The sequence below is a fragment of the Thalassophryne amazonica genome, chromosome 10 (genome assembly GCF_902500255.1).
Source record: "Thalassophryne amazonica chromosome 10, fThaAma1.1, whole genome shotgun sequence".
Classification (NCBI taxonomy): Eukaryota; Metazoa; Chordata; class Actinopteri; order Batrachoidiformes; family Batrachoididae; genus Thalassophryne; species Thalassophryne amazonica.
Genome location: NC_047112.1, coordinates 84,688,259 through 84,714,934, shown reverse-complemented (window position 1 = coordinate 84,714,934; position 26,676 = coordinate 84,688,259). Strand labels below are relative to the sequence as shown.

Sequence of the window (26,676 nt, the reverse complement as noted above, 5' to 3'; positions counted from 1 at the left end):
TCGGGAGCGACCGAGCTCCTCACCCTATCTCTAAGGGAGCGCCCAGCCACCCTGCGGAGGAAACTCATCTCGGCCGCTTGTACTCGCGATCTCGTTCTTTCAGTCATGAGCCAAATCTCATGACCATAGGTGAGGATCGGAAGGTAGATCGATCGGTAAATCGAGAGCTTTGCCCCCCTACTCAGCTCTCTCTTCACTACGACGGTCCGATACAGCGACCGCATCACTGGAGATGCTGCACCGATCTGTCTATCGATCTCACGCTCCACGTCCTTCACTCGTGAACAAGACCCCGAGATACTTAAACTCCTCCACTTGAGGCAAGGACACTCCACCAACCTGAAGAGGGCAAAGCACCTTTTTCCGGTCGAGAACCATGGCCTCGGATTTGGAGGTGCTGATTTTCATCCCGGACGCTTCACACTCGGCTGCAAACCGCCCCAGTGCACGCTGAAGGTCCTGATTTGACGAAGCCAACAGAACCACATCGTCCGCAAACAGCAGAGACGAGATTCTGTGGTTCCCAAACCAGACCCCCTCTACACCCTGACTGCGCCTAGAAATTCTGTCCATAAAAACAGAACAAGTGACAAAGGGCAGCCCTGGTGGAGGCCAACGTGCACTGGAAACAGGTTTGACTTACTACCGGCAATGCGAACCAAGCTCCTGCTGCGGTCGTACAGGGACGGATAGCCCTTAGCAAAGGCCCCAGACCCGGTACCCGGAGCACCCCCCACAGGGTGCCCGAGGGACACGGTCGAACGCCTTCTCCAGATCCACAAAACACATGTGGACTGGTTGGGCGAACTCCCATGAACCCTCGAGCACCCGATGGAGCGTGTAGAGCTGGTCCAGTGTGTCGCGACCAGGACGAAAACCACACTGCTCCTCCTGAATCCGAGGTCCGACCATCGGTCCAATTCTCCTCTTCAGTACTCTGGAATAGACCTTACCGGGGAGGCTGAAGAGTGTGATCCTCCTATAGTTGGAACACACCCTCCGGTCCCCCTTCTTAAACAGAGGGACCACCACCCCGATCTGCCAATCCAGAGGCACTGACCCCGATCGCCACGCGATGTTGCAGAGGCATGTCAGCCAAGACAGTCCCACAACATCCAGAGACTTAAGGTACTCAGGACGGATTTCATCCACCCCAGGAGCCTTGCCACGATGAGCTTTCTAACCACCTCGGTGATTTCGGCCTGGGTAATGGATGAGTCTGCTCTGAGTCCCCAGCTCTGCTTCCTCTTCGGAAGCATGGCAGAGTTTTAACTTGCACTTGTAGATGCAGCAACGAACTGTGTTAACTGTCAATGGTTTTCTGAAGTGTTCCTGAGCCCACGCGGTAAGATCCTTTACACAATGATGTTGGTTTTTAATGCCGTGCTGTTTTGGATCGAAGGTCACGGGCATTCAATGTTGGTTTTCAGCCTTGCCGCTTATGGGTAGAAAGTTCTTCAGATTCTCAGAATCTTCTGATTATTATATATTATTCTGATTATATGTCTTGGTGGCTTTCCTCACGCTTCTCTTTCTTGCACAGTCATTCAGTTTTTGAAAACTATTTACTCCACACAGATTTACTACAGAGTGACATACCATTTGTATTTCTTCATAATTGATGTAAATAAAGTCCAAGATATGTTCAGTGACTTGGAAATGTATATGTTTCCATCTCCTGACTTGTTTGAACAAAACTGGCAATAAAAATGATTATTTACAGGTATTATACCAAAACATTCCATTACTTATGCAACTCATCTCTTGGCTTTTATAATTTTAATTAATTTATAAAGGGTTAGGGCTAACCCTAACCCAGGGACAAGAGTTGTGAATTAGTTGAAGCTATAAACTTTGTGCATCGCATCAGTCGCAGATACTGCTTGGACTATTGACTACATTGTCCCTGTCAAATAAAAATAAATGAAGTTGTAGAGATCTGCATCTGTTTTTACTTTTTGCATTAGAAATGGCATAAACAAATTAAAAAGTGTGAAATAGCAAGTGTTCCAATACTTTTGAAGGCCACTCTGTGTGTGTGTGTGTGTGGTATATATATATATTATTATACTCAACAAAAATATAAACGCAACACTTTTGGTTTTGCTCTCATTTGTATGAGATGAACTCAAAGATCTAAAACATTTTCCACATACACAATATCACCATTTCCCTCAAATATTGTTCACAAACCAGTCTAAATCTGTGATAGTGAGCACTTCTCCTTTGCTGAGTAATCCATCCCACCTCACATGTGTGCCATATCAAGATGCTGATTAGACACCATGATTAGTGCACAGGTGTGCCTTAGACTGCCCACAATAAAAGGCCACTCTAAAAGGTGCAGTTTTGTTTTATTTGGGGGGGATACCAGTCAGTACTGGTGTGACCACCATTTGCTTCATGCAGTGCAACACATCTCCTTCGCATCATCCGTGAAGAGAACACCTCTCCAACGTGCCAAACGCCAGCGAATGTGAGCATTTGCCCACTCAAGTCGGTTACGACGACGAACTAGAGTCAGGTCGAGACCCCGATGAAGACGACGAGCATGCAGATGAGCTTCCCTGAGACGGTTTCTGACAGTTTGTGCAGAAATTCTTTGGTTATGCAAACCGATTGTTTCAGCAGCTGTCCGAGTGGCTGGTCTCAGACGATCTTGGAGGTGAACATGCTGGATGTGGAGGTCCTGGGCTGTGGTTACACGTGGTCTGTGGTTGTAAGGCTGGTTGGATGTACTGCCAAATTCTCTGAAACGCCTTTGGAGACGGCTTATGGTAGAGAAATGAACATTCAATACACGAGCAACAGCTCTGGTTGACATTCCTGCTGTCAGCATGCCAATTGCACGCTCCCTCAAATCTTGCGACATCTGTGGCATTGTGCTGTGTGATAAAACTGCACCTTTCAGAGTGGCCTTTTATTGTGGGCAGTCTAAGACACACCTGTGCACTAATCATGGTGTCTAACAGCATCTTGATATGGCACACCTGTGAGGTGGGATGGATTATCTCAGCAAAGGAGAAGTGCTCACTATCACAGATTTAGACTGGTTTGTGAACAATATTTGAGGGAAATGGTGATATTGTGTATGTGGAAAAAGTTTTAGATCTTTGAGTTCATCTCATACAAAATGGGAGCAAAACCAAAAGTGTTGCGTTTATATTTTTGTTGTATATATATATACATATATATATACATATACATATATATATACATATATATATACACACACACACAAGGTCTATTAGAAAAGAAACCGACCTTTTTATTTTTTTAAAAACTATATGGATTTGAATCACATGTGATTACGTCAGACAAGCTTGAACCCTCGTGCGCATGCGTGAGTTTTTTCACGCCTGTCGGTTGTGTCATTCGTCTGTGGGCAGGCTTTGAGTGAGCACTGGTCCACCCCCCTCGTCGGAATTCCTTTGTCTGACTTCTTCCTGAGAGACTGGCGCTTTGCTTGATCAAAATTTTTTCAGAAACTGTGAGACACATCCAAGTGGACACCATTCGAGAAATTCAGACGGTTTTGGCTGAAAATTTTAATGGCTGATGAGAGATTATGCAGTGTTACTGTTGCTTTAAGGACTGCCCACGGAGCCGGATAGCGCGCCGCGCCCCGAGCTGCCGTCGTCAGCCTGTTTTAAGCTGAAAACTTCCAAATTTAAGCCTCTGTTGACCCAGGACGTCGTGAGAGAACAGAGAAGTTTCAGAAGAGCTCGGGATCAGCAGTTTATCCGGACATTCCACTGTTAAAGGAGATTTTGTAATGAAAGACGTGAGGACGGATTCGCGCGTCGGTACCCAGCCGCTCATGGCGCGGCGCCACAGCAAAACACCTCCGTGTTGATAACCAGTCGTAAGATTCAGGCGGTTTTTGATGGCTTTCAGTCAAGTGAGTATCCGAGAAATTGTTTAACAGCTGGGCATGTTCAAACCTGTCCTGTAATGCTTCCAACGGAGGTGTTTTGCTGTGGCGTCTTTACAAAATTATAGATTAAACATTCTGAATTACATTTACATTCATTTTGATCAAGCAAAGCGCCAGTCTCTCAGGAAGAAGTCACAAAGGAATTCCAACGAGGGGGGTGGACCAGTGCTCACTCAAAGCCTGCCCACAGGCGAATGACGCAACCGACAGGCGTGAAAAAACTCACGCATGCGCACGAGGGTTCAAGCTTGTCTGACGCAATCGCACGTGATTCAAATCCATATAGTTTTTGAAAAAATAAAAAGGTTGATTTCTTTTCTAATAAACCTCGTGTATATATATAATATATATATATATATATATATATGAAAAATGAGAAACATAAAAGTTTTGACAGACTAAAGGTTCACGCTTACAAGGCCATGAAAGTCTACAAGTTCATCTTTGAAGGCTATGTGCAGAAGATTGCATTTCATCCCAGTGACGGAAAGAAATGCCACACGAAATTCAAAGTTATGATGACATGACAATGCTGTGACACAAGGATAGATGTACAGCATCGCAATCTACTTGTCAGTGGAAGACTGAGATGTTCTAGATGGAACATGCACTTAACGCCGGGCAAGTTTCATGCAATTGTTGTGAGGAAGCCGTGTTGCAAACAAGACTGATGGGGTTACAAGAAAGTCAGCAATGTTTTGTTCACCAAAATGCTGGTATTGCTGATGTTTAGCAGTATGCATATGACAAATTATGCAGTTCCATGTAATTTATTGTAACTTCACAACAGGTTAGACTGGACTGAGTGTAAGTTTATTGTGAAACTGTGGTATTGATCGGTAAATACCAAATTATTAGTTTAACAGTCATAAAGGGTGGAACTGGGGAAAGCTTTAATTTCAACATTCATTTGAATATAAGGAATTCCTACAGAAACATGGTTGTAGACTGGTAGCTGTTACAAAAAACTTAGGGGGGGGAAAAAAAAAAATCTGCTTCCAAGCTGATAGCAGAGGTAGGACTTCGGGCTTCGTCATGCGAGATTTACGCACCGCTGAACATTCATTTTGTAACGTCGGCCTCTTGGTTTACACAGCTGTTACAGGAGGTTTTTCTCTGTTAAAAATCTTCTATACCACATATAAGAAGGCTGCTGTCCTGCAGTGTAGAATCTGACGTGGACAACAACTACTTCAACTTTTACTCCATGCTACTTTCTGTGTGTGTTCATACTACGACTGCGCATCACACATTCAGGACACGTTCATCACAAGCCTTTGAAACTTTCAACTGGAACAGATAAAGTAACAAGTTATAACTGTGGAGTAGATTAGAAAAGCCTTTCAGAGACAAGAGTGGTTGGATGAACTAATGAATAACTTTTTCCAAATTAGTACTCAGTTGTTGGAGAGAGTACATAACAAGTTTGAGGCTGATAGTCGGAAAAACAAGAAGGGAGGGAATGAGGTGGAAACAATTTAAAAACACATAAAAGGATTTATACAGAATAATTAATGCTCTTTGTTCCAAACCGTGTCCCTTAACTACACAGACAAATGATGGGGAATTAAATTTTAGATGATATATTATCTAGAAAGTTCAATCATTCACCTATATTTACACATGACAGCTTTAAGCTGTGTTAACTTTGTAAACTGTTGCAGATTTGTGTCTCCAGCCAAAGTCAGACAAGTATCTTAGTGAAAATGGGGGGGGGGGGGGGAGTAGATGGTTTTGTCCAGGGTGTTACACAGTTTATAAGAATGTTTCATGCATTAGAACAATTATTTGTGATGAAAGCAATCATAACTGCTGTAGAAGCAGAATAATATGACTACAAATTGGCTCAAGAATTAGAACTGCATCCTGAGCTTGAATACAACCAAATTTAACCACATATTAACCCAATAGTACACAATAACAAATCAAAGGATTTCACCTTTGGCAAATAAACAGCTCTTAAGAATAAAAGGAAAACAAAGGGGAAAAGACCTAAGCATGGCTACACAGGAAGAGAGACAGACTCTGATTTAAATCATCACTGGGGTGATGGATCTTGGGACAGTCACTGAGCTCACACCTACACCACATCGGACACTTATAGGACACGCACTGGAAACCAGTCTGACAGATTTAGGGGGGTATGAGTGTCTTTACTGTAGGTTTCCTGCCCTCCTTGAGCACCAGTCTTGCGTCTCAACACACCCCTGGACTGTGGCGGCTCCGGATACAAATGAACTGCAAGATCCTCGGACTCAGCTGAGCTGCAATATGAAAGACAAATATTACATTCTGTACAAACAGCCTGCAAAAACCATGCACGTACACATTCAAAATAAAAACAGCAGCTGGACTAATAGTGACAGCAGGCAATCTGCAAACCCAGCTTCAATACGATGCAAGTTTGTTAAACCCATAGCAATTTATCCTGTCTTATTGTCAACAGAGGTAATTTCTCATAGATAAATAGCTTTATGCTGCTGTTCGCAAAAAAAACAACAAAAACAAAACAAAAAACAAAGGACAGACAGGGAAGCTGGTTTGCAGATTGTGTCTGTCTGGAAAACCAGAGCAGGAAGCCAGTGCCAGTGAAGGACGACTGAGGCCTGGTGGAAAAAGAAGAAAACCCAACCGTCAACAGCAAAAGATTGCTTATGCAATATTTGAGGAAAACTGGCTGCAATAATCCTCAAGAATCTGTTCCTTTTCATCTTAGGAATGAGGCCGTAACAGTTTGTTTCCAGCAACACCATGGAACTCCGTGTGACTATGGAAACTCGTTTCTGGTGCACGAAAACATGCAAGAAAATTAGGAACAAAAAAGCCAATCACAGATGGGTGGTAGACAGCAAGAGATAGAGAACTATAACCACACACACACACACACACACACACCACACCACACACACACAACACACCTTTTCCCAGACTACAAATCAACCCACTAGTACACACTAAGCACCAAAAAGGCAGTGTCCCCTTGCAGGACCTGAGGGGTTTAGAATGAGCTTAAGAGAGGGTTTGGTTCAGCTCAAGTTGGTCTATCTTGAATTGTATACCTGCTGGCCTCAGGACTCCTCTTGTAGGGGATGCGGGCCACACGGGTCACTGGCCCAGAGAATGATAGAACCGAGTCCTGGGATAAAATAGGATAGGATAGGGGCACGTAAAACTGTTAAGCTTGTACGGGTGCGCTTTTATTTTTTATTTAGATTTCCTTTCAACTGTGAAGAGTTAGGTTTGGATTAGGATTGGTTATTATGGTTAGAACTGATCGGCAATTTCAAACCTATTTCAGAATTTTTAAAGTTATGCTATGAAAATGAAGTGAGATTAATATGATTTAGGACAGTGATAAAACAGTAAATTTTTTTGGATTAGTTTCTTATATTTCAAAAAGTAAGGCCATAGTTATTGGATTATCGTTTATGGATCCGCCGACTGCTCAATCGCAGACCAGTGAAAAAAAATTTGCCCCTGGGCACCCCCGCCCCACCCCCCTGCTTGGGGTGCCGAACAAAAATTTCAAGACTCACATGGTTTTATTTGATCATCGGTGTTCAGTGCTAAACAAGATGGCGGAACATGTCACATTTTGTGTGTACAATCGTTCATGAAAGTGATGCAACTGAAAAAAGAAAAACTGGTTCTTTCACAGAGTGGCAGCCCATGAAAATGTTGGTGGTGATGTCAAAGGAACATATGGAGATGGAGGCAATGAAATATGTTCCATATCAGGCAGGCCCAGAGACATCACGAGGGAGAAAAAACAGTGACCCTGGGCACTGGAAAAAAAAAAAAAAAAAAAAAAAAAGACCACATCTGAGGTTGGCAGAATTCGGGTTGAAGTACCTGTTGGTAAGAACCAGGCTGTGCATTCCCGAAGAAAAAGAGAAACCTGACAAGACAAAGCGCAATGTCTTTGATCTACTGATGAGTGCCAGTCGGAAATACGACAGACTACCAGATGAAATGTGAGTGGTGAATGCGATTTTGTTCCCTCAGGATGTTCTGACAGAAAGTCAAAGTGTGTTGGTCGTCACTAACTGTACATAGATTTCTCTCATTCATTTTCTGATATTAGCAGCAACAACAGCAGCAGCAACAACTTGGAGCTCAACCCCCAGAAAACAGTGAGATGATCGTGGACTTCAGGAAAGCCACAGCCCCCCTGCCCTCCCTCGCCCTCACCAACAGCCCCATCACCACTGTGGTCGTCACCCGCTTCCTCAGCACCACCATCACCCAGGACCTCAAGTGGGAGTCAACCATCAGCTCCCTCATCATGAAGGCCCAAGCAGAGGATGTACTTCCTGCGGCAGCTGAAGAAGGCCAAGCTGCCTGTCCAGCTGATGGTGCAGTTCTACACGGCCATCATCGAGTCCATCCTCTGCTCCTCCATCACGGTGTGGTACGCCGGGGCCACAGCCAGGGACAGACACAGACTGCAGTGCATTGTGGCCTCTGCTGAGAAGGTGATCGGCTGTAGCCTTCCATCTCTCCACGACCTGCACGTCTCAGGACTCTGGGCCGAGCAGGTCGGATCACAGCTGACCCTTCTCACCCTGCACACGGTCTATTCAAACCACTCCCCTCGGGCAGGAGGCTACGGTCCATCCGGACCAGAACCTCCCGCCATAAGAACAGTTCTTCCCCTCTGCCGTTAGACTCATGAACTCCTCATAACTCAGTCACCTAAGCTTAACTCTGTCACTTTCTCATTTTATCACGGGTCACTTTAGACAATGTACTTTGGTTTTTAATTGCACTCCTCCCACTGCACTGTTTTTTCTGTTTCTCTGTTGCACACAGCCTTTCATATTTCATTTCTTTTTTTTATCTTGTATTTTATCTTATTTTGACAATATGTTATATTTTATCTTAGCATTTTATCTCTTCTTAATATTGCACCATTGTACCGAAGCAATTCCTAGTCTGTAAATCCTGTTCACTGGCAATGGCAATAAACGTCTTCTGATTCTGATTAAATGATATGATGCTGTAGGTATTTGCAGCTATCAGTTATCCTTTGCGACATGGTGCTGATAACGCCAAGGCCGCGCATTCGATCCACGTATGGGCCACAGCGTCTGTTAGGTTGTAATTCCCATTTTTCCCGGAAGACTCAAAAACTGATGGAAACAGACTTCAATTTTAGATGTTCTATTATGTAGATGTCTTCACTGAACAGCTCATGTCTACTTCAGGTTGCAAGCTGATCACACACACACACTCCGCCTGCTGCTTTCTCCTGCACTCCAGCTCCGCCCCGAGATGGCCGGGCCGTTCCCCTCAATGTGGATCAGTAAAGTTAAGCAATTATGGTTGGTGTTGCATTTTGACCTTTATCTGCGGTGAGTGCACGTGTTGTATTAAATGGTATGTATAAAAGTAAAACGGTGTTCTGTCCGTGTAGCGTGGTGAGCTGAAGGACAGTATGCGTCATGGCATATAACAAAGTTATTATTATTACTATCATTATCTGTATAAAGAGATATGAAGTTATTATTAAAATTATATGAAGTTAGCAAAGTAAAGTGAGACATACTACCCCAACATGATCAAGAAAAAAGTATTGGCCATTTATTGTTTGTTTTGCAAAACAATATGCACAAAAATGAAAAAAAATGAAGAAAAAAAAAACACCACCCATTTAAATATATAGTAAAAATAGTAAGTATAACTAAGTATGTAATAAAACAAATAAATAAATAAATAAAACCATGGCATGTGTATATCTATTCAAAAGTGTTTAGATTTAATTATTTGCTTTATGTGCAATACGTATACATTACAATTTTATGTATTGTATGTTACAAAGAGTCATTTGTGATCTTTTATTTCATTCAATTTCTCTATTGTTGCTATATGTTTATCTATTCAGAATTGTTTACTTTTTACACATTGGTGTCAAATGTGATATTTCATGTTTTTTAGTCTAGACCAAAATATCATCTTTTGAAACTTTTATATGAAAGTACATGTACATCTACATGCAATGACATATGCAGTACTATCAAGCAGATTTGTTCATGAGATTGTTTACAATAGAAGCATAAAACCTTGGTCCTGGTCCATAATTTTTCATTAAAAAGTGAAACCCATCAATTCCAGTAGACAACAACTTTTATTATTTAAACTTTGAATATTGTTTCTGTTTTTTGTACTGACCGACCCTTCAAACCATTTCTTGGGGGGGGGGGGGGGGGGGGGGGGAGGTCTTTGAGCCCCAGAAAAATCCATAAACCAAAAAATAAAATAACTGTGGCCTAATGAGTGTAGCACCAAGTACAGACCTGCCAACCTTGAAGGAAGTCCTGGAGTACTTTATGCGGTGTGTGTTTGTTTGTTTGTTTTCACGTGGCCGAAAATATAGATAGTAAGTCGGACAGGATTACAGAACTTGCAGGTTACTTCCTCAACCAGGTAGCATGAGCAGTATTCAAAACCATATCTACATATTTACAGGCCAGATCCTTGTCCACTCAGCTGCAGTACCTCTAAAAACTATTCAACCACTTAGACTTTTACACATTTAATTATTTTTTTATATATACCAGAATTCAGGCTTCCTATACTAAAATTTCTAAAATTATCGTCTTTAAACTCTAACTGAAAACAAATATCTGCATAATACACATTAAGTAAATCTATCAAAGCCAAGGTAATGAGCTGTATAAATAAATGCTACAAACAAGCAAATCATCACTTTTACAGGTAGTTTTCTTCAAACAAATCAGAGGATGGAAACATTAACATGTCCAAGTCACTGAATATGTCTTGGACTTTATTTACCTCAGTTATTCAGAAATACAAACACTGTATGGTAAATCTAGTAATCAGTGAGGAGTGAGGGAGGCCACCAAGACAATTATGACAACACAGGGGGAGTTAAATTCCTCTCTGGAAAAAGTGCATGTTTTGTATTTTGCATCATCAGTTTCACAACATCAAGGTGGAGTGGAGCAGAGAGGGGTTTTAACAACACTTCACTGTTCAGCTAAAGTTTGCTGAAAGGCACATAGGAGACTCAAGTCTAGATCTGATGTCTTTCTGTATATGAAAGTCCTTCTTTGTGCCGCTCCACCAAGAAGCTGTAAAACTGGTGATGCAACAGACCAAATCTGCCCCATGCACAGTCTCAGCAGTCACATCCACAGAAGCTACAACTTCGGAGTTGTCATGTGCGTCTTGGTGGCTTCCCTCACTGGTCTCTCTCTTGTATGGCCATTCTGTTTTACCATACAGTACCACACTTTGTGTATTTTTTTTTTTTTTTAATGACTGATGTAAATGAAATCCAAGATAGTGTCACTGATTAATTTAACCATCCCCTGACTTGTCTCAAAACTGGCTGTAAGAGTGATTGTAAAGTATTGAAGGGTGCCATGACTTATGCACTCAATCATTTTGGCTCAAATATGTTTAATTTTTGTTGTGTTGCAGAGATTTGCTTTCAAATTGGTTAACATGGATAATTTTATCAATTTTAATCCAGAGAAGCCTGAATTCTATTTGTTCTGAAATGGTATAAAGAAGTTAAAATATGTAAAAGCTGAAGGGGGTGAATATTTTTTAAAAGGCACCGTACCTGCCAACGTTGCTTTATTTGTGTGTATGTTTTACTTCATGAGTTAAATATGAAGAAACAACAGACAAAATAATAACAAAACAAATGAAACATGGTTTTTTCCCCTCCATTTAAAAAATAATATGGTTTCACTGTTTTTACAGCCTTGCACTTGCATTGTGACACTTTTAGCCTCAGAAGTGGCAAACTTTTCTATGCCAAACAACCTAACGCTAACAGGCTAATCTCAGTTCAGGTGTTTAACGCATTTTTTTTTTTTAAGAGACTAGGTGATGGTTTTCATGAAGAGCTTTGCCTGGATATTAAAAATTGTGAGAGGCTTATTGCCTCCATAAGGTAACAGCAACCCAAGGTCAACAAGCTAGCCAATACATGCTAATGGGGAAAAAAGTTACACAACATGACATTATGCTTCGATGGAAACACTAGCACAGACTCTTTAGATGTGGAGTTTCTCCAACAAACAGCAAAACAAGTGCCATTATCTCAGATATTTGCAAATAAATGCATAGAAAGGACAGAAACAGCCAGCCCACAGCTGCTAGTTGCCACTGCGAGCAGTGTCTGCTGTGGAGTGCGGAGCTATCCCCATGGCTAGACGCTGTGCGCATGCAATACATTGCTGTGATTGGTTGAACATTGCTGTTTTGACAGATTTTGATGCTGTGATTGGTGAAACTCTTCTTTTGCGTTTCAGCGGGCACAGACTTGAACTTTATTTTTTTAACGTAGTTTTGAACAACAAATCGAACCAGCGTACTTTGATGTCAAAATGCGTGGCTAGAACACAAAATGTGAACAGGTTGGCAGGTCTGCAAGTAATTCTTCGGGACTTTAAGCAGGAACACGTACAAGGACCACTATGGTGTACATGAAAACGATCTGTGGCCTTTTGAACAACTCCGCAAAACCCCTATGATTTGTGTACTACTTTGTGCAGGTTAGTCAAGTGATGTTTATGTTTTGTTGCATTTAAAATAAAGGTGTACACTGAAAAAAATGGGTGTACAAACAAAAACACTAAATCTGAGGGAAATTATCAAGCTGCATGGACAGACAATTTCACTTGACAAGATGTCTTGAATTCCGATTGTTAAATCTAGAAATAAGCATGCTGAACACTTAAAATAAGAAATAAACCATTAAAACAAGATAAATTATATAACACTTCTAAATACAAAGTTTTTCTTTTTTGGACAAAGAAACAAATAATTTGCAGTGTACCAAGATGGAAAAAAAAAACTTTAGATTTAGAAATGTTAGATAATTTATCTTGTTTAAAGGGTTAATGTCCTATTTTAAGGCTGAATTTCAATTCTACCCCTTGGTCCTTCCACTTACCCCATCCCCTCCATTTTGCGCGGGCACGAGAGACAGAGGGGTGTCTCAATTCTCTTTTTGGAGCAAGGCAGAGGGGAAGGCGGAGGGCTACAAACCCCTCCAAACAGAGTGAATCTGGATGCACACTCCGTTTGGAGGGGTAGGAGGAGCTTACTGCTGTCTCCAAAGAAATAAACATGGCGCCGAAAGAGTCGCACAAATGAAAGAGGCTTTCATTACAAATTACGCTGTTCAGAAAGTTATAACTTGCCAAAAAACTTTACAGGCAATTGCCTATGACAACAACATGTATGCTGCTGGATGCATGTTGCGCATGTTGTCGTTCTGAAGAATATCGTAACTTCGCTCGTGCGCTGAGGCGTTATAATGCATATACACACGAACGCTACGATAAGACACTTTTATATCTCACAATGGAGAAAATCATGATAAAGGATAAGCACGTCAATTTGTATGTTCATAAATCTGTGGATAATAGTGATTCCTGCTGTTGGGATTTCAAGGTCTGTAATGCGTGTGTATTTTGTAAACAAACAGGGAGCCCTGAGCGCACTCGTCTCCTAAAAAGCTTTCAGGCAGAAAATGAGAAGTTTCATCAATGGGAATAAGTTGGAAAATATATACACACAAATATATATGTGTAACACATAACCTGACATCCTAATAAACTGCTATTATTTGTCAAGGAAATTTCTAAAGGAAATAGGGCTGGATGCAAAAAATAGGAGAATTTGAAAAAGAAATATAAGGTTGACAGAACTAAACATACATAAAGGTGCTGGTCATATAATTAGAATGTCATGAAAAAGTTGATTTATTTCAGTAATTTCATTCAAAAAGTGAAACTTGTATAATGCATACATTCATTGCACACAGACTGATATATTTCAAGTGTTTATTTTAATTACTAATTAATTAATTACTAAATCAATTAATGATTAAACAATATTAATTATTACTATTATTGATTAATTATTCTTAGCATTACTAACATTAATTAATTACCAATTAATTATTAATACTATTAATCATTATTATAAATTACAAATTAATTCAATTAATTAACATGATATGATTGTGATGCATCGAAGAAATCGGCGACTTCTTCTATTTCTTTGCATTTACACAAAAAGGCGAGAAAATAAAAAGAGCAAACAGGCTACTGCAACAAGTTGCGTTTCGGTTGCCATGTTGACAAACAGTGAAGACGGCAGTTTGACACAAGCAGTTTTTTTTTCCTCCTAAGGCGGAGGGGAGTCTCAATTCATAGGGCTAGAGGCATACCCCTTCGCCTTACCCCTTGTTTTAAAACATGACTACCAGAGCAAGAATTTTAGCTGAGGAAGCTTCTGCGATTTCAAGCGAAACGTCCTCGTGTCAAGCAAACCAGTCCAGTCGAAGATTCAAGCTTCTCTACTATGCTTATTTCTAGATTTAACAATCGTAATTCAAGACATCTTGCCAAGTGAAATTATCTGTCCATGTAACAAAATAATTTCCGTCAGACTTAGTGTTTTTATCTTGTTTTTAGACACCACGTTTTTTTTTTTTTTTGCAGTGTACAAGATACCAGTAAATTTCACATTTATTGCATACTATTGCAAAAAAAGTCTAATGTAATTTTCCTCACAGTAACTGCTTAAAGTCCTTGTTGCCATCGAGGGACAGCTTGTTCAGTGTTATGCAATATTTTGGGGTGGCTGAGAAGCAAAAGCGTACAATGTTAAAATCTTTGATCATGGCAGTGGAGAGATGACATTTGATTATTTTAGCTGCAAAGCTAAAAACAATGCAGCAGAAAGCACAATCACAATCTGTTGTATCGCTATGTTGCTTTGAAATTATGCAATCACAACAGGATCAGGGATACTATATGATTTACTTCTTTCAAGCAAATGTGATGAGAAAGCACTGCTAATATGGATGCAAATTACCTCTCAAACGCTGGCCAAGACACCTCTTCACTCAGTTCAGAGCCCTCACTGCTGCCTGTACACAGACCAAAAAACAAAAAAACTGCTGCACATGCCGTGATTGAAAATACAAACTCTGTATTGTATTTCTTGAAATACATATATCTTACCAAGTGAAATACCACTGGACAGAGTTGAGCTCTCTGCTTGTCCTCTGGTGGGACTGTGGCTCTCCATCACACTATCGTCTAACAGACTGCGAGAACCAGCATTGGGGAACGTAGCGCTTTTAAACTCTGCTGTATTCATCTTATGGATAAAACTACAAAAACACATAAAACCATCAATGCCAGCTCCATCAAGAAAAGGACTGTGGAGGAGTGATACTTTATATTATTCATACTGTTTTGATCCATCACTTCTGGTCAAAGCATATTTTGCTGCGGAAAAATTGTTACAAATCAGAATAAAAAAAAATAAAAAACTGACTTGTAGCCCAGGCTGTAGCATTTTCTGTGCCCATGGGGCAGTAGGTTCCTGGGAGAGGGTGGAGTAGCTGCGACTTTGGCTCCTTCAGCTGCTACTGTACTTTTACGGCCGCAGAGAGGGGATGACGATGCCTCCTGACCTGCAGGCAAAACGTATTTAGACCACACACGTCAAATGGGAAATCAACAATTTGCATTTCTTTGCATAACACTTAATATCTGCACTGGAACTCACTGGCCAGATCCTCTTTGGAGGCATTTGCTCGTGGTGTGCTGGTGCCTGGCTCAATCTTTTGTGACAATCTAAATTGAAGATGATGAAATGTTAAAATTCACATTTTTAAGTTTCTCTTTGGTAAAGTTCTATGATGATTTGGGCAATATATATACAATAAGATTAATATTTAAGTAATCCAACAAATTGATGTGGGGAAATGTATACAACCACCTTGACAATAAATAAATCAATAATAATAATAAGGCAACAACCTGAAGACCGGAACATTTTTGTTTGAAAACAGTTATAGTTTGGAATTTGTTCGGTAGCATAAATCTAAAGTTTTAACTTACTTGTAGTTGTCATCCTCTACAAATTTCTGTAGCTCCTCAATATACCTGACTGAGTTCAGATACTTCTGGACATGAGGCAACACTGGAATATCTGAAAGTGTGATGACAATGAAGCACAGGAGAAAAACACATACCAAATACAAACAAGGATATGAAAGCTCTTTGCACGCAAAATCACATGTTGACTAAATTCACACTGCAAGTATTTGGCTCATGGCTGGAGCAATTGATATGAAATTACAAGTAAGGCATTACTTTTTAATTTTCCAATAAACCTATATTAAACCATCATCTCTGTCTTTTTCCCTCCCTTCAACTGTGCACATATTCCACTCAATGTAAAATCTAAATATCCACTAGCTACAAGGTGGTATGCGGGCTGTAGTACTGTGTGAACAGTTCCGAAGAGCATTAAGACCAACCAAGCAAAACCTGGGGTACATATATATATATATATATATATATATATATATCCCCATCCATCCATTTCATTCCGCTTTATCCGGAGTCGGGTCGCGGGGGCAGCAGCTCAAGCAAAGCCGCCCAGACCTCCCGATCCACACACACCTCCCCCAGCTACTCCGGGGGAACCCCAAGGCGTTCCCAAGCCAGCCAAGAGATGTAGTCCCTCCAGCGTGTCCTGGGTCTTCCCCGGGGCCTCCTCCCAATGGGACGTGCCCGGAACAACTCTCCAGCAAGGCGTCCAGGGGGCATCCGGAAAAGATGCCCGAGCCACCTCAACTTACTCCTTTCGACATGGAGGAGCAGCGGCTCGACTCCGAGCTCCTCGGGAGCGACCGAGCTCCTCACCCTATCTCTAAGGGAGCGCCCAGCCACCCTGCGGAGGAAACTCATCTCGGCCGCTTGTACTCGCGATCTCGTTCTTTCAGTCATGAGCCAAATCTCATGACCATAGGTGAGGATCGGAAGGTAGATCGATCGGTAAATCGAGAGCTTTGCCCCCCTACTCAGCTCTCTCTTCACTACGACGGTCCGATACAGCGACCGCATCACTGGAGATGCTGCACCGATCTGTCTATCGATCTCACGCTCCATCCGTCCTTCACTCGTGAACAAGACCCCGAGATACTTAAACTCCTCCACTTGAGGCAAGGACACTCCACCAACCTGAAGAGGGCAAAGCACCTTTTTCCGGTCGAGAACCATGGCCTCGGATTTGGAGGTGCTGATTTTCATCCCGGACGCTTCACACTCGGCTGCAAACCGCCCCAGTGCACGCTGAAGGTCCTGATTTGACGAAGCCAACAGAACCACATCGTCCGCAAACAGCAGAGACGAGATTCTGTGGTTCCCAAACCAGACCCCCTCTACACCCTGACTGCGCCTAGAAATTCTGTCCATAAAAACAGAACAAGTGACAAAGGGCAGCCCTGGTGGAGGCCAACGTGCACTGGAAACAGGTTTGACTTACTACCGGCAATGCGAACCAAGCTCCTGCTGCGGTCGTATAGGGACCGGATAGCCCTTAGCAAAGGCCCCCAGACCCGGTACTCCCGGAGCACCCCCCACAGGGTGCCCCGAGGGACACGGTCGAACGCCTTCTCCAGATCCACAAAACACATGTGGACTGGTTGGGCGAACTCCCATGAACCCTCGAGCACCCGATGGAGCGTGTAGAGCTGGTCCAGTGTGTCGCGACCAGGACGAAAACCACACTGCTCCTCCTGAATCCGAGGTCCGACCATCGGTCCAATTCTCCTCTTCAGTACTCTGGAATAGACCTTACCGGGGAGGCTGAAGAGTGTGATCCTCCTATAGTTGGAACACACCCTCCGGTCCCCCTTCTTAAACAGAGGGACCACCACCCCGATCTGCCAATCCAGAGGCACTGACCCCGATCGCCACGCGATGTTGCAGAGGCATGTCAGCCAAGACAGTCCCACAACATCCAGAGACTTAAGGTACTCAGGACGGATTTCATCCACCCCAGGAGCCTTGCCACCGATGAGCTTTCTAACCACCTCGGTGATTTCGGCCTGGGTAATGGATGAGTCTGCCTCTGAGTCCCCAGTCTCTGCTTCCTCTTCGGAAGATGTGACGATGGGATTGAGGAGATCCTCAAAGTATTCCTTCCACCGCCCGACAACATCCCCAGTCAGGGTCAACAGCTCCCCACCCGCACCATAAACAGTGCTGGTGGAGAGCTGCTTCCGCCTCCTGAGGCGTCGGACGGTTTGCCAGAATCTCTCTGAGGCCGACCGATAGTCCTCCTCCATGGCCTCCCCGAACTCCTCCCAGACCCGAGTTTTTGGCTCTGCGACTGCACGGGCTGCGGCACACTTGGCCTGCCGGTACCTGTCAGCTGCCTCCGGGGTCCCACCTACCAACAAAGATAAGTGGGACTTTTCTTCAGCTTGACGGCATCCCTTACTTCCGGCGTCCACCACCGGGTTCGGGGAGTGGCGCCACGACAGGCACCAGAGACCTTGTGACAACAGCTACGAGCGGCCGCGTCGACAATGGAGGTGGAGCACATGGTCCACTCGGACTCCATGTCTCCAACCTCCCCCGGGATCTGGGAGAAGCTCTCCCGGAGGTGGGAGTTGAAGACCTCACTGACAGAGGGTTCCGCCAGTCGTTCCCAGCAGATCCTCATGATACGTTTGGGCCTGCCAGGTCTGACCGGCTTCCTCCCCTCCCAGCAGATCCAACTCACCACCAGGTGGTGATCGGTCGACAGCTCTGCCCCTCTCTTCACTCGAGTGTCCGAGACACGTGGCCAAAGGTCAGATCATACGACTACAAAGTCGATCATCGACCTCTGGCTCAGGGTGTCCTGGTGCCACATGCACTAATGGACACCCTTGTGCTCAAACATGGTGTTCGTGATGGACAAACTGTGACTAGTACAGAAGTCCAACAACTGAACACCACTCGGGTTCAGATCGGGGAGGCCGTGCTTCCCGATCACCCCCCTCCAGGTCTCATTGTCGCCGCCCACATGGGCATTGAAATCCCCCAGGAGAACAATGGAGTCCCCAGTCAGAGCGCTATCTAGTACCCCTCCCAGGGACTCCAGGAAGGTCGGGTACTCTGCACTGCTGCTCGGCCCGTAGGCCGAGACAACGGTGAGAGACCTGTCCCCGACCCGAAGGCGTAGGGACGCAACCTTCTCGTTCACTGGAGTGAACTTCAACAAATGGCGACTGAGCTGGGGAGCAATAAGCAATGCGACCCCAGCTCTCAGCCTCTCCCCGTGGGCAACGTCAGAAAAATGAAGCATCCAGCCCCTCTCCAGGGGTTGGGTACCAGAGCCCAAGCTGTGCGTGGAGGTGAGCCCAACTATCTCTAGTCGGTATCTCTCAACCTCCCGCACAAGCTCAGGCTCCTTCCCCACCAGCGAGGTGACATTCCACGTCCCAACAGCCAGGGGCTGTGAGCATGGACCGGGCCGTCGGGCCACCCGCCCTCGACCGCCACCCAATCCCCTCTGCACCTGACGCCCATGGCCCCCTCTGCAGGTGGGGGTGCCCACGTCGCTCTTTCGGGCTGAGCCCGGCTGGGCCCCATGGGCTAAGGCCCGACCACCAGGCGCTCGCGCGCGAGCCCCAACCCCAGGCCTGGCTCCAGGGTGGGGCCCCGGCTCCGCCATACCGGGCAACATCTCAGTCCTTGATTTTTTACTGGTCATGGAGGTTCTGAACTGAGGGTCTCCAATACGAATACATACATATACATATACACACATACATACATACATACATACAAACACATATATACATGCACATACACACATACATACAAACATACATACATACAAACATACATACAAACACATATATACATGCACATACACACATACATACAAACATACATACATACAAACACATATATACATGCACATACACACATACATACAAACACATATATACATGCACATACACACATACATACAAACATACATACATACAAACACATATATACATGCACATACACACATACATACAAACATACATACATACACACATACATACAAACATACATACATACACACAAACACATATATACATGCACATACACACATACATACAAACATACATACATACACACAAACACATATATACATGCACATACACACATACATACACACACATACATACACATATATATACATACATACGAGGTCTGTCCATAAAGTAATGGTCCTTTTTCTTTTTTTTCAAAAACTATATGGATTTGATTCATATGTTTTTACATCAGACATGCTTGAACCCTCGTGCACATCCGTGCATTTTTCCACGCATGTTGGTGACGTCATTCGCCTGTGAGCACGCCTTGGGAAGAAGTGGTCCCGCCTCCTACTCGGATTTTCATTGTCTGGAAATGGCGGAATGAAAAGGACTTTTTTTCCATCAGAATTTTTTCAGAAGCTGTTAGAGACTGGCACCTGGAAACCATTCGAAAAATTTATCTGGCTTTCGGTTTAAAATTTTACGGGCTTCACAGAGAATAAGGACTTTAACTACAGCTTTAAGGACCCCTTTAAGGACGGTCGGTGCGCCGCGCTCCGAGCTGCGACGACGAGGCACAAACCACTGGATCATTTCTAAGCTGATGGCTCTGTGGATACGAGACCGTCGTGTGTTCTTTCTCTGGTTATCACAAGAGCTGGACATCAGCCATTTTCCGGCAGATTTCACTTCTAACAAGAGATTTTGTCATGGAAAGCCGCGCGGAGGCTTCGCGCGTCACGACCGATTCGCTTTGGAAGCGAGACAAAGGAACACCTCCGTTTCGGAGTGTTAGAGGACAAGTTGGGACATGTCCAGCTCTCCACAAGTTCTCTTATACTCACTCGACTGGTAAGCACTGAAAGCTGAGATAGGCATGTCCCAACTTGTCCTCTAACACTCAGAAACGGAGGTGTTCCTTTGTCTCGCTTCCAAAGCGAATCGGTCGTGACGCGCGAAGCCTCCGCGCGGCTTTCCATGACAAAATCTCTTGTTAGAAGTGAAATCTGCCGGAAAATGGCTGATGTCCAGCTCTTGTGATAACCAGAGAAAGAACACACGACGGTCTCGTATCCACAGAGCCATCAGCTTAGAAATGATCCAGTGGTTTGTGCCTCGTCGTCGCAGCTCGGAGCGCGGCGCACCGACCGTCCTTAAAGGGGTCCTTAAAGCTGTAGTTAAAGTCCTTATTCTCTGTGAAGCCCGTAAAATTTTAAACCGAAAGCCAGATAAATTTTTCGAATGGTTTCCAGGTGCCAGTCTCTAACAGCTTCTGAAAAAATTCTGATGGAAAAAAAGTCCTTTTCATTCCGCCATTTCCAGACAATGAAAATCCGAGTAGGAGGCGGGACCACTTCTTCCCAAGGCGTGCTCACAGGCGAATGACGTCACCAACATGCGTGGAAAAACTCACGCATGCGCACGAGGGTTCAAGCATGTCTGACGTAAAAACATATGAATGAAATCCATATAGTTTTTGAAAAAAATAAAAAGGACCGTTACTTTATGGACAGACCTCGTGTGTGTATTATATATATATATATATATATATATATATATATGAGATTAATTAATTCCAAGAAACAAACTGCTTAATTGCAGTCCACAGTTAACATAATTAATTCCAAGAAACAAACTGCTTAATTGCAGTCCACAGTTAACATCTCCAGCAGGTTCATCTAATTTCTCTAAATTTTTTTTTTTTTTTTTGATAGGATGGATGAAAAGGAGAAACTTAGCTAATTTATTTACAAAGACAAAAGCATTGAATCAATCGTATTTTAATGACGATGCCAAATAAATCAAATATAGTGCCATGTCATGTTTTAAAATAACCACAACCTCTCCTCTGTTTTGAAAACTTTTGCTTGTCAACATGGACAAGATGCCCCATCTGAAGACATGTCAGAGTTAGTGACAGCATGTGAGACAGAAACAGCCATCAGCTGTCTGTTGTGCAGGTCAGGTCTTCCACTAACTGACCGCAACTGTCCTGCAGGTGTGCAGCTGTTTGTGTTGAAGCTCACCATAGGTACAGGATCTCTGCAAGTCTGATATGATTCTGAGAATGTTGTTCATCAAGTTTGACCTCTGCTCGTTCTCCAGTATGCTGCCTGTGGAGGGGTAGGCCGAGTCCACGTACGTCAGATCGGACAGGTACATCCCTAAGATCAAAGAACAGGCACAACAAAGATTCAACATGTTAAACAGAAGGGAACAACACAGTCCCTCTTCCCCATCCGTCTCTCAGTACATATGTAATCGTAGGACAAAACCTGTTCAATGTTTGTCAAACACTGTTGTGGAACGCAAGCCCCCCTTCACCTGATCATATCGTGAAGCTCAGCTCACTCACGTGCAACCATCCACAGCCACGTGTCTGTGGATGTGTGACTCTCCCATGCAGCTGTGGGTCTCTCGCTGTGAACACCAGGTCATAACATCGACTGTTAGTTTGATGGCACACAGGCCAAAACAGACAGGAATTAAAAAAACAAAACAAAAAAAAAACCAACAACAACAAAAAAAACATTTGGACATGACATGGTGACGTTTCAGCCCCCTGCTCCCCGAAAAAGCCAAAACACACACACAAAAACCAACAATCAGCAAAATATTTGCCACCAAACTGCTCCCAAATGAATGCAGTCAGTAAAGGTGATTTATCTGCAGCCTGTTCATCTTAAGGGCGTCTGAGCCCACCCCACCACCACCTCGCTTCTTAAGCCTTGTCCCACCGAATGATCCACGTATTAAGCTATCACGTATCCGCCACGAAGGTTCCTCTATGTGCCTCACGTGCCACGTATCAGCCTTTAGTGAGCCACGACCGACCTGTCATTTCAGCACCGTCCAGCCTCGAATGGCTCATGTCGCCACATATTATCCACGTCAAGCCACATATGATCCATGTAGCGCCATGTAACGTGACATAGGTGCACGTTTAGGCATGGGTTTGGTCCAAACCTCCAGCCCTCCCACATTTGGTCCCTTTAAAGTGTGGGTTTTCAATTCACAGCATCCATTCAAGATGTCACATTTTTTTAACGCAGTGCAAAAAAGACACTCCTGCATAGTCTGGCTGGTGTGTGTATCCGTGCGCCAGGCTGCTGTTCACCTGTGTTCCAGAGTCATTAAATGTAGCAGTTCTACTTGTTCACCCAGCTCTCCATGACCAAAAAAAAAACGACACCACAATGAAGTGGCCACTTTAATTATATACACTCACAACTGTGTGGATCGATCACCTCACCCCCCCCCCCCCCCCCCCCGGCCCCCCCAAAAAACAACACAAAACACATTCATAGCCAGACCAGCTAGAACCAAACCACAGGTTCCTGGACAATCGCCTCTGCAATTCTTCTCGCTGGCTTTATTTTTTCTGCGGCTTACAGTTATTTATACAACATGATCCAACTTTTAATTTTGTGTTCATCCGTTAATGTCTGCATAATTTCATTTAATTTACGTATTTGTTTATTTGACAGGGACAATGCAATCCGACATAGAGCAAGCAATGTTTACAACTGATGTTATGCACAAAGAGTTTATAGCTACAGCTAATTCACAACTCTTGTCCCTGGTTGGGCCTTTCTACAGTTTACATAATTAACAATTTACAACCCAAATTCCAGTGAAGTTGGGACATTGTGTGAAATGTAAACAAAAACAGAATACAATGATTTGCAAATCCTCTTCAACCTATATTCAAATGAATACACCACAAAGACAAGATATTTAATGGGAAAGTTGATGAATGCTCAAAGAACACCTGTTTGAAACATTCCACAGGTGAACAGGTTAATTGGAAACAGGTGAGTGTCATGATTGCGTATAAAATGAACATCCCCAAAAGGCTCAACCATTCACAAGCAAAGATGGGGTGAGGATCACCACTTTGTGAACAAATGTGTGAAAAAAATAGTCCAACAGTTTTAAGAACAATGTTTCTCAATGTTCAATTGCAAGGAATTTAGGGATTCCATCTACAGTCCATAATATAATCAGAAGATTCAGAGAATCTGGAGAACTTTCTACATCTAAGCGGCAAGGCCGAAAACCAACACTGAATGCCCATGTCCTTCTGTCCCTCAGGCGGCACGGCATTAAAAACCAACAGCATTGTGTAAAGGATCTTACCGCATGGGCTCAGGAACACTTCAGAAAACCATTGTCAGTTAACACAGTTCGTCACTACATCTAGAAGTGCAAGCTTAATCTCTGCCATGCAAATCGAAAGCCATACATCAACAACATCCAGAAACGCCACCGCCTTCTCTGGGCCCGAGCTCATTTGAAATGGACAGACGCAAAGTGGAAAAGTGTGCTGTGGTCTGATGAGTCCACATTTCAAATTGTTTTTGGAAATCATGGACGTCGTGTCCTCCGAACAAAAGAGGAAAAAGATCATCCAGATTGTTACCAGCACAAAGTTCAAAAGCCAGCATCTGTGATGGTATGGGGGTGTGTTAGTGCCCATGGCATGGGTAACTTACACATCTGTGATAACACCATCAATGCTGAAAGGTACATACAGGTTTTGGAGCAACACATGCTGCCATTCAAGCAAAGTCTTTTTCAGGGACGTCCCCGCTTATTGCAGCAAAACAATGCTAAACCACATTCTGCACGTGTTACAACACTGTGGCATCATAGTAAAAGAGTGCGGGTACTAGACTGACCTGCCTGCAGTCCAGACCTGTCGCCCATTGAAAATGTGTGGCGCATTATGAAGCACAAAATATGAAAACGGAGACCCTGGACTGCTGAACAGCTGAAATTGTACATCAAGCAAGAATGAGAAAGAATTCCACCTACAAAGCTTCAACAATTAGTGTCCTCAGTTCCCAAACACTGAGTGTTGTTAGGAGGAAAGGTGATGTAACACAGTGATAAACATACCACTGTCCCAGCTTTTTTGAAACATGTTGAAAATGAGCAAATATTTGCACAAAAACAAAGTTTATCAGTTTGAACATTAAATATCTTGTCTTCTTGTGGTGTATTCAATTGAATATAGGTTGAAGAGAATTTGCAAATCATTGTATTCTGTTTTTATTTACATTTTACACAATGTCCAAACTTCATTGGAATTGGGGTTGTAACAAGATGTTAAATCTATCATAAACATACTTTTACAGCTGCTTATAAAGAAGGAATGAATATGCAACTGTTTTACCAAGCTATTAAAACATTAGGCTGTTCCAAATATGTTCTCCACTTCAGCACACGAGACAGAGAGAAGAAAAAAAAAAAAAAGCTGAAAATGAAATGTCCTTTGAGATTCCAGAAGTGATTAGAGGTGTTTTTAACATCCAAGGTCTGACAGAAAATGATTAATCCGCTCCAAAATAATTATTTTATATACAGTGTCCAGCACACAAAACAGGTGGGATTGTAGTGTGCGAGAGGGTGGAGCCATAATAGCCTATCTTGTCCTCAAAGCCGTCAGGTGCTGGGACAATGGGCTTTTAACCGCCTTGTCCTCACCAAAAACATGCCTCTAAAGTCTTCGTCTGTCCTTGTACAACCCCTGGCAAAAATTATGGAATCACCGGCCTCGGAGGATGTTCATTCAGTTGTTTACTTTTGTAGAAAAAAAGCAGATCACAGACATGACACAAAACTAAAGTCATTTCAAATGGCAACTTTCTGGCTTTAAGAAACACTATAAGAAATCAAGCAGAGGAAAAAAATATGGACTCACTCAATTCTGAGGAATAAATTATGGAATCACCCTGTAAATTTTCATCCCCAAAACTAACACCTGCATCAAATCACATCTGCTTGTTAGTCTGCATCTAAAAAGGAGTGATCACACCTTGGAGAGCTGTTGCACCAAGTGGACTGACATGAATCATGGCTCCAACACGAGAGATGTCAGTTGAAACAAAGGAGAGGATTATCAAACTCTTAAAAGAGGGTAAATCATCACGCAATGTTGCAAAAGATATTGGTTGTTCACAGTCAGCTGTGTCTAAACTCTGGACCAAATACAAACAACATGGGAAGGTTGTTAAAGGCAAACATACTGGTAGACCAAGGAAGACATCAAAGCGTCAAGACAGAAAACTTAAAGCAATATGTCTCAAAAATCGAAAATGCACAACAAAATAAATGAGGAACGAATGGGAGGAAACTGGAGTCAACGTCTGTGCCGAACTGTAAGAAACCACCTAAAGGAAATGGGATTTACATACAGAAAAGCTAAACGAAAGCCATCATTAACACCTAAACAGAAAAAAACAAGGTTACAATGGGCTAAAGAAAAGCAATCGTGGACTGTGGATGACTGGATGAAAGTCATATTCAGTGATGAATCTCGAATCTGCATTGGGCAAGGTGATGATGCTGGAACTTTTGTTTGGTGTCGTTCCAATGAGATTTATAAAGATGACTGCCTGAAGACAACATGTAAATTTCCACAGTCATTGATGATATGGGGCTGCATGTCATGTAAAGGCACTGGGGAGATGGCTGTCATTACATCATCAATAAATGCACAAGTTTACGTTGATATTTTGGACACTTTTCTGATGTTTAAGGATGATGAAATCATATTTCAAGAAGATAATGCATCTTGCCATAGAGCAAAAACTGTGAAAACATTCCTTGCAAAAAGACACATAGGGTCAATTTCATGACATAGGGTTAATGTCAACGAGCAGATGTGATTTGATGCAGGTGTTAGTTTTGGGGATGGAAATTTACAGGGTGATTCCATAATTTATTCCTCAGAATTGAGTGAGTCCATATTTTTTTCCTCTGCTTGGTCTAAAAAAGTAACCGTTACTGACTGCCACAATCTTTTTTTCTTGATTTCTTATAGTGTTTCTTAAAGTCAGAAAGTTGCCATTTGAAATGA

The 26,676-nt window shown here is 43.0% G+C and overlaps 1 protein-coding gene across 5 annotated transcripts in view; it reads right to left on the bottom strand.

Moving 5' to 3' along the window:
• ralgps2 (Ral GEF with PH domain and SH3 binding motif 2) overlaps positions 1-26,676 on the bottom strand; it is a 286,105-nt gene that overhangs the window by 27,198 nt on the left and 232,231 nt on the right. For 3 of the 5 annotated variants that reach the window (XM_034180398.1, XM_034180394.1, XM_034180397.1), the window contains 6 exons: positions 21,839-21,976; positions 15,841-15,931; positions 15,506-15,573; positions 15,272-15,410; positions 14,953-15,104; positions 14,804-14,858 (listed from right to left, as the gene is read on the bottom strand). In XM_034180398.1, the coding sequence (XP_034036289.1) occupies positions 14,804-14,858; positions 14,953-15,104; positions 15,272-15,410; positions 15,506-15,573; positions 15,841-15,931; positions 21,839-21,976 (643 nt within the window). Of the gene's footprint in view, positions 1-14,803; positions 14,871-14,952; positions 15,105-15,271; positions 15,411-15,505; positions 15,574-15,840; positions 15,932-21,838; positions 21,977-26,676 lie in introns of all 5 variants that reach the window. The other 2 variants (XM_034180393.1, XM_034180396.1) reach the window with 1 other exon arrangement.